The 9200-nt window shown below is 50.8% G+C and overlaps 1 protein-coding gene across 1 annotated transcript; it reads right to left on the bottom strand.

Moving 5' to 3' along the window:
• Positions 1–1637: 1637 nt before the first annotated feature.
• Positions 1638–3015, bottom strand: LOC123161376 (receptor-like protein 12). The gene has a single exon (XM_044579215.1). It carries the CDS (start codon positions 2979–2981, stop codon positions 1854–1856), a length of 1128 nt encoding a protein of 375 aa, XP_044435150.1. The 5' UTR covers positions 2982–3015; the 3' UTR covers positions 1638–1853.
• Positions 3016–9200: the final 6185 nt, after the last annotated feature.

Genomic DNA, 9200 nt, shown 5'->3' with positions numbered 1-9200 from the left:
CAAAAGTGAATGTAAAAGTTATAAATAGCGGAAAATGCAAGAGAGAGTGGGATTACTATAGGCTTAGAGACAACATGCCAACAAATTAATTGACATGCCCTCTTTTGATCCTTGATGCGGCCATAAACAGTGAAAGCCACATGGCATGATATTTTTAAACTGAACTGAGCATCCGACAGTTCGTCAACAAATAATTCTTGAGCCAACCAAATTTATGTCATTACTGAAACAACACATGCACACCAAAATCCAACCATCCATGAGAATTAGAGAAGTAGCAAATGTTTTTTTTGTATTTCTCACATGACAAAGATCACCATCTGATTGTGTCTTGTAATCAATACCCCAACATTGCCTTATGATGCTTATACTACTTAATGGTAAGACCTATTCCCATTGCGCATTAGATAGTGTCCTCTTGCATCCGGTGTGATATTTTATCAAAGAAAGATCAAGCATGTAAGCATTACTGGTAAACAAAAAAGTTCATAAAGATATGGTATTCCTTCACAGAAGCCATGCGCCTGGTTTTTCAAATATGCAAGTAATAGACATGCAAAAACTGATCACTCAGCAGCAAAACTTTATAGGAAATGAGATTTATGGTTGATTTATTCTACTATACTGGCTGGAGAACTTCACCAAAGGAATATATAACACGTGAAACATTGAATACAAGTTAGAATCGAAGAAGGCATCTTAGACTTCATACAATGTATTTTTTGTAAAGGTATACTTCATATCAATAAGTTTGAGCGGCTACCTAATACTTGGTTTCCTGAATTCTTAATGTATCCATTTGCAAGCATCTAACAGGTGCTGCTGTTCCAGCTTAGAAAGCCTCAAAATGTTCACCTTTGCTCAAATAAAAAGAATGCATACTACGATACATCATTCTGGAATTCAATTAGTCAATCAATATTTATTCTCAATTTGGAACAGAATTACAAATAGAGGGCAGGAAACTAAAAAACTCACCACCAGCTGCTACTGTCGGATTGTCGTTTGCTTCAAAAACCAATTTGGAACAGAATTACAGATAGGGGACAGGAAACTCAAAAAATTCGATACGGCATGCTTGACCCCATAGATGACATAGTTGCTCGCAGACTTGACATTGCCATTCTTAAATATGATAGTGTTGTCGTTCCTGGATACAACATTGTTCCTTCTAGATCTAACAATGTTGTTGGTCCTAGTTATGACATTTGGGAGATGCTTAAGTTGTTGGTCCTAGTTGATAAATTTGTGTTTTAACTTGGAATTTAACATGTCTGTAGAAAGCATCTCTTCGACATATAGTGTATTTTATAGCATTTTTAAAAATTTCAAAATATAGTATCAACCTGGTTTTCACTGGTTTCTGCGTGGCTGCAGCAGCTCTGGAGCTCATATGAATATGCGTGGCTGTAGCAGCTCTGGAGCTGATATGAATATGATGGATAGTGATTGATCGTAATACTTCTACTGGTTTGCCCAAGAAGAATATTGAAGGCGTGGACATGCTGCTGCTGCTATCTTGTTTTGGTGTATGGATCAAAGCAAAGTACAAAGCAAACAACACCGCCCAGGTCGCAAGGAATAATCTAATCTAATTAATATATTAGAGATCAGAGCTCAAATAATTAAAACAAACAAACCACTCAAGATCGCGTCTTCTCGATACACAATAAAACTTAACATACAAACCAAACCATACTATTACAATACATATACTCACTACAACTTATACGAGGCATAGGGCACATCTTGTGTGGCAACTTATGTACCTTATTTATTGAACCATCTCATCGGCCTCGGATACTAGGCATAATCTCTCCCCCTCCCTCCTCTCTCTTATAAAATCATTAACCTCATGTTATTACTTTGTTGTTTCCAGACACAATATGGTTCATCCCAGATACAACATTGTTGCTCCCGGATACGACATTGTTACTCCCCGATACAACATGGTTGATCCCAGATACGCCATTGTTGAACCCAGATACCACACTACTTCTCCCAGTTACGCCATGCCTACTCCCGGATACAACATGCTTGCTCCCAGATACGACATGGTTGTTCCCAGATACCGTGTTCCCATCCCCATATATAGCATGGTTGTTCCCAGATACGGTGTTTTCATCCCCAAATATGACTGTGTTGTCATTCCCCGATAAAACATTGTTGCTCCCAGATGTTACAAAGTTGTTGGTCCCTGTGATGACATTTGGGAGGTCGTTAAGTCGTCGTCCGAGTGTGCTTCTGTTATGCTTCACATACGATGGAATGTTAGTGAAAACCATGCCCGGTGAACGCCCATCAGGGGCGAGCCCCTTTAGCAGTGCCAAACTCTTAGGTGCATCGCCAACCAATGAATTGTTTGAGAGATCCAAGTAGCAAAGGTGGTGAAGCTCACCAATCCACGATGGGATGGTGCCCACCAATTGGTTGCCGGACAAATCAAGCACCTCCATTTTCTTGCATTGAGACAACCATTCCGGAACCCTGCCCTTGAGAGCACAATCACCAAGGGCCAGCACCTCGAGGCTCTTGAACCCGCCAATAATACCATCACCTAGTAGCTCCTCACCATCGAAATTCTTGGTGAGAATCAGCGTGGCGAGGTTCTGGCACCCATGCAACACGGTGAGTACCCCTGAGATGTTTTGAAAGTTGTTGGAGCCAAGGTCGAGCTCCTCGAGCCGCGCAAGGCCTGCAAGGGAGGTTCCTGGGATGGGCCCCACAAGGCCGCGCCTGGGGAGACGCAGTGCCGTGACACGGCCACTGGCGGCATCACAGCTCACACCTTCCCAGCTGCAGCATGCGGCGGCGAACCACGTGGCCCGGAGGAGGACACCCCCGCCGCCGAGGTTCCCAGCAAAGTCCTGCAGTGCATGAAGGTCGTCGGGGTGGCACGAAGTCGCGTGCGCCTCGGGCAAGAGAAATGCCAAGAAGAAGATGGGGAGGAGCAGTAGGCAGCATTTGGCCATGGGATTCATTGAGGTCGAGTGAGTGATTGGCAAGTGCTCTCTATTGGTGTTGTACAAACTGCTAGGGTGATGAATGGTGTCTTATAGGGTGTGCGTTGCAGCAAGTGGTAGTGAGTGGCCAGGCCACGTTCTACTTCAAGTAAGTGCCCGCCACACTTGATTTTGATTTTGGTGCTTGAAGATCTTTTTCTTTCGATGCTTGAAGATCTTTTTTTTTTCGATGCTTGAAGATCTGTGTCGACTCTTGAGTGAAATTTGTGGGTGGCAGCTCCTCTTCCTCATCTAGCTTATATTTACTTGTTTGTGGCCCATTCATGTTTGTCGACTCTTCTTCTTATCTTAAGCTGGCCGACTACTGATGCAAGGATTTGTTTTTCTTATATCAACTTGTTCAAACGCGTCACCTTCCTCCTAATTGAAATTATTAATGTGCAACAGACGATGAATAGATTGAATATTTCTTCTCGAACAAAAAAGTCCACCGAGAGTTAGCACTCGACCGGTAGCCGGCCCGTTGCGTTTGGCCACATTATCCGAGGTAGGTAGGTGATTGCGGAACATTTGCCACAAAAAGATCTTGATCTTGAGGGGAATGCCAGCCTTCCACAGCCCCCTAGCCATATCTAGCCCATTCCCCTCCGTAAGTTTCTCATATAAGGATTTAACCGAGAATTTACGAGAAGCCGTAAGCCTCCAAGCAATCTGATCATGGTCCTGACTGAGACTCCACCCCTCGAGCTCAGCAACCAGTGTATCCCAAGCCGTCGCCTCTCCCGCTTCCAGAGGTCTGAAGAAGGAGATCGCCGGAGGGTGCACTCTAAGGGTGTCAGCGACCATAATGTTCGTGTCCGTGGCAAGCTGATACAACTCCGGGTGTGATTGCCACAGCGGAGTTTGCCCCTTCCAGCAGTCCAGCCAAAAGCGCGTGGACTTGCCGTTGTTGACTGCAAACTGGGCCCCAACCGCAAACGCCGGCCTTACCGCTTGAAAGTCATTCCAAAAGAAGATCCCTTGGGCTTGGCCGTAAAAAGGTTGCTGTCCGGGAAGTACTTAGCCCGGAGAATGTCTGCCCAGAGACCCTTCTCATTTTGGGCAAGGCGCCACCACCATTTAGTGAGTAGTGCTATGTTCATAAGCTTCGAATTCATGATCCCCAAACCACCAAACTTCTTTGGTCTGCACACCGCAGCCCACTTCACCAAGTGGTATTTGCGTTTCGTCCCGGTTCCTTCCCAAAAGAATCGGGCGCGCGGCGTGTCTAGCTTGGCGTGCACACCATCGGCTAGGAGGAACATGCCCATAATAAAGATGGGCAAGGAAGATAAGCTAGAATTGGTCAAAATTAACCTAGTCGCGGAAGACATGAACCTCCCTCTCCACGGACTAACCCGATTCACCACTTTGTCGTAAAGTGGCGCCCATTCGGCAATTGTCAAGTTCTTATGGTTTATCGGGAGCCCTAAGTATTTGATCGGGAGTTTCCCAATCTTACAATTGAGTAAGTTTGCGACTCTCCGTCCTTCGTGGTCATCCATCCCTATGGTGATCACTTCGCTTTTGAGAAAATTAATCTTAAGGCCCGATAGAATCTCAAAGGCAATCATAAGTAACTTAATCGTGGCAATGCTATGGTCGTCTGGCTCGAATAACAACATCGTGTCATCCGCGTATTGCAGATGGGTCACGCCGCCGGGGATGAGGTGAGTGATTAACCATTTGATATGCCCCGCAGCCCTGGCTTTGCTAATCAAAGCCGCTAAGGCATCCGCAACAAAATTAAAGATCAAAGGAGAGCTAGGGTCTCCCTGCCTAAGGCCGCGTTTGTTGCGAAAGAAGTTGCCCATTTCACCATTGATAGTCACCGTCGTGTGTCCACTACTCACGAGGTGCATGATACGATGGACAAAACCCACATCAAAACCCTTTTTGATGAGGACCTCACGCACAAACTCCCAGTTCACGCGATCGTATGCCTTCTCGAAATCTAACTTAAGGCCTCTAGACTTGGTACGTTTTAGCTCATGAACGATTTCGAGCAGCGCTAAAGGCCCTTCAAGAATGTTACGCTGCTTGAGGAAACCGGATTGATTAGGGCTAATCACCCGTTGAGCCACGGGCGCCAAGCGGGAGGCGTAGGCTTCTGCACAAATCTTAAAAGGGACATTTATCAGAGTGATAGGCCGAAACAACTTAATGTCGTCGTCCCCTTTAACCTTGGGGATCAGATTGATAGCCCTGTAGTTTAGTCTCGACAGGTCGACGGTACCTAACGCGAAGCCGTTCACGATGTCGTAGAAAAGATGTTTGAGCATAGGCCAGAGTTTTTTGAAAAATTCCACCGGCCATCCGTCCGGACCGGGCGCCATGCCCGTTTTCATATCGTGTAAGGCGCTATCAATTTCCTCCGGAAGGAAAGAGAGGATGAGCCCATCGTTCTCCTCCTGTGGGACCCGTTCGGCAGGGTCCCATAGGTCATCCCGAAGGCCAAGAACTTTCTCCTCGGCCGTTCCCAACAGACCGATGAAGAACTCGTAAATGTGGGCCACAATGAGCTCGTTCGTAAGTAAGAGCCCATGATCGGATTGTAATCTAAGGATCGTACTTTTGCGTTTCCTACCGTTAGCTTAAGCATGAAAATAGTCGGTATTAGTGTCTCCTTTGGTGACCCACTTGATCCCTCCCCTGCGACGCCAATATTCCTCTTCAGCCCGGAGGATGGCCAGGACTTGGCGTTCCAAGTCGTAACGTAAGGCCCATTCTCCCTGCGACGCCAATAATCTCGCTACAAGGATCGCTAATCGCCACGTCACTATCGTCCAAAATGCTAGCAAGCTGATCGTCCGTAAAAGCATTCAACATACGATAAGAGGGTAAGGGGTTACCTACAGCCTCCAGGTTCTTGTCAGCGAGCCGCAGCTTGGCGCTTTCCATCGACGTTAGCTCTCCTAGCTTGGCCTTGGCGCGGACGCTGGGAGCCCGCTGCGTCACCGGAGTAGCCTTGGAGCGCCTGGCCTTGCTACCCACTTGTGCCGTGCCCAACGTCGCCCCTAGCTCGCCACCCAGAATCGCCACCGCCACCGACACCACGTTCTCGGAGACCGGCTTCCTCCCAGCCGTCTTCTTAGCCTGACGCCCCGCACTGTTGGAACCATGCTTGTTGGCAGGGGTCAGGTCGGAGTCCACAACGCATCTAGAATCGGCCCCTGGTGCCACAACAAGAGTTGACGGCGGGTCCGCAACCACAATGGCCCCAACCACCTCCTGAGTCTCCGTCTGCGCCAGCTACAGGGCCGAGATGTTGGATCCATACTCGTCAAAGGACAGCGCCAGGGATCTGGCCAGTGGTGGAACAAGCACCGCCGTATCCTGGGTCGCCACTCCCAAGGCACCCGAATCAGTGGAAATCGCACCCAGCTTGTCCCAAGTCTTCGTGTCTATAGAATAATCATGTTGGCTGCCATCTCCTTCTTCTCCCGTGTCCTGCATCTTGGTGTCGCCGTCAGAAGCCTTGGCAGGCGCCCGAGCCTCGCCCTGAGGTTCAGGACCAGGGGTCGCCCCCTTGGGCGGGGCGCTACCCGAGGGCCGTGCGCCACCATTGCCAGGTGGGTCTTTTCGCGGGGTTGGGAGGATCAGAGACATTCATCGCACGGTCTCCCCCACGCTTGGGCAGAACCTCACGTTCCACCTTGATCTGGTAACCTTCATGATTGAACCACACTTCCACAAATCCATTCAATTTCTCCGGAGCTTTGCAAGCTAACTTCATCCTCACAGGCCCCAACCTGATGAGGGACAGTTCATCCACCACAATCGGGCGACCTAGCATCCGGAACCCTTCCTTGATGCGGTCCTCATGCCTGTGTTTCTTTGGAATGCCGTGCAACCGAACCCAAGTCTCTGGCATGGCCACCGGCTGCAGCTCCTCATATAGCATATCCCGGACCGAGGCCGTGATGTCGTTGATCGAGAGGAAAAGCTTCCCACTAGTTTTTGCCATGTGCAGAAGATCTGCTGAAGGAAAGACCACCAAGAAATCGTTGTCGCCCACCTGAGTAATTTGCCAATCCCAAGATCCGGTCACCATGTGTTGCAGCTCCTGCTTGAGGATGCGGAGATTGAGCCTCCCTGGCTCAGCAGATAGGATGGCCGCATTCTCAATCCGAGCGTCCACATGCAACTCGCCCTCGGCCTCCTTGTCGAACTCCAAGCAGAAGAAATCCTCGCCGGAGATGGCGCTCCCCATGATCTGTAATTGCAGCTGTCGACCCCTCGTCGGGCAGTGCGCATACGCATGGCCCTCCTCCTTACACAGCACACAAAGGGGAGGGAACTTGCACTTGGACTGGTAGTGCCCGAGGCGTCCGCACTTGAAGCACTCCACGTCGGGCACCTCTTCCACCGGAATGGGTTCCTCCGCCGTGCCCTTGGAGGAGGAGGGAAAAGATACCGCTAATGGGTCTGCAGCCGCCCGCGGCTTCTTGGCCATCGGGTCACCATGGCCCCCCACCATAGTATGGATGTGCCTCCGGCTTCCTCTCGAGCTCACGCCGTCGCTGGTTGACCTTCTTCTTTCTTTCTTTCTTTCCTGCTGCTGGTTCCACCACGAGGGAGGAGGACCCCAATCCCCCTCGTGCCCGTCATGGTCACGGGAACCGCCGCGCTCGGCCCTGACCTCCCGACCATCCGCACGCTCCCGCATCGCGCGCTTTGCCTTGTCTCGCAGCTCACGCTCACGGCGCCGCTCCGCCTTCGGATCTGATACCTCCATGGGGCGCTTGTTCGCACGCCGATCTCCCATCACCACCGCCGCGAAGGATTTGTGGAGAGGGGGAGGGGAGTGAGATCTGGAGGGTGCGGGCGGAGTGAGCGAGGCGCCGCACCTCACTAGCAGTGGCTGGAAACCCTAAACTAGGGTCCAGACAGCCGCGTCTCAACCATATATAGCCAGAGACAGGGCATGAGGCAGGCCGAGGCGTCCCGGGCCTTGGGGGCCCATGAGGAAACACAACCAGGTCTAACTCTGGTCCCGTCTCGACAAACACGCCCGACCCAAGACAAGAGGAGCCAGCCGGCCCAGGCCCAACCGAACACGGCCCGACCGAACCAACCCTAGGTACTAGTGGGGACCGCGGTCTCGTCCGACCACCCGACGCCGCCGCCGCCGGCGCGGGGGCCGGAGGGGCCGGCAGGCACGGCCAGTCCTCCCTGGACGGCACTGCCCTGTCCACCACCAGGCTTGCCGCCGCCATGATCTGATGTGTCGAGCCGCTGTTGATGCTACCCCCTCGCTTGCGACCGCGCACCGCACCGCCGAAGGTTGCCAAATGCGCAGAGCCATGGCCCTGGAACCGCGCCCTTCCGGCACAAAGCGCCGCCCTCGCTCCGCTCCCAGGCCGCGCGCGTCTGCCGCGAAGGCCACAAAGTCGCCGATCGACGGACCCGCCGGCACCGCACGCATCTGCACCACGTGATCGTCCCCCTCGTCTTCATCTTCCAATTCCGCCGCCGATAATGCCCAAAAGCGATTGCAGTAGGCCCCAACCCCCGCCGGCAACGAACCAGCACGCACAGCCGACGAGCGCGCCTTAGGCGACCCCGCCCCGCGGCGAACCAAGGTCCAACCCTCCGGTGATGCCCCTCCCGCAGCACGCACCGGCGAAAGCACGCGGTCGCCAACGCAGTCGCCAGTCCGTACCCCTAACGGTTCACTCATTTCGAACTCCCTTTGTACATTTGATCACCATTGCCGTTCTGAAATATGACAGTGTTGTCGTTCCTGGATACGACATTATTGCGTCCAGATCTGACAACGTTGTTGGTCCTAGTTACTGTATGACATTTGGGTGATGGTTAAGTTGTTGGTCCTAGTTGATAAATTTGTATTGTATTTGAACTTGGAATTTAACATGTCTATATAAAGCATCTCTTTGACATGCAACATTTTTTATAGCTTCAAAACTTCAAAAGATAGTTTCAACGTGGATATTCTCTCGGCGCGGCTGTCATAGGTATCTTTGATTTGTAATTTGCATTCGACCAGACGGCCAAAGACGTGTGGGATCGATGCATGGACAGCTATCATGGACGTACGTACATACAGTGAGAAGAAGAATATGGAATGCGTCTAGTGCAGTGTAGTGCATGGACAAAAGATATGGCACGCCGGCATGCATGGATTTGCAGCAAAGCATAACCTAGGAAAAAGTATAATCTCGTGAGACATACATA

This window comes from Triticum aestivum, chromosome 7B, assembly GCF_018294505.1.
Source record: "Triticum aestivum cultivar Chinese Spring chromosome 7B, IWGSC CS RefSeq v2.1, whole genome shotgun sequence".
Lineage (NCBI taxonomy): Eukaryota > Viridiplantae > Streptophyta > Magnoliopsida > Poales > Poaceae > Triticum > Triticum aestivum.
The sequence above is the reverse complement of the archived record's forward strand: the minus strand, read 5'-3'. Positions and strand labels throughout refer to the sequence as shown.

Excerpts from the sequence above, each read along its gene's own strand:
- LOC123161376 (XM_044579215.1), bottom strand. The coding sequence starts at position 2,981 with ATGAATCCCATGGCCAAATGCTGCCTACTGCTCCTCCCCATCTTCTTC.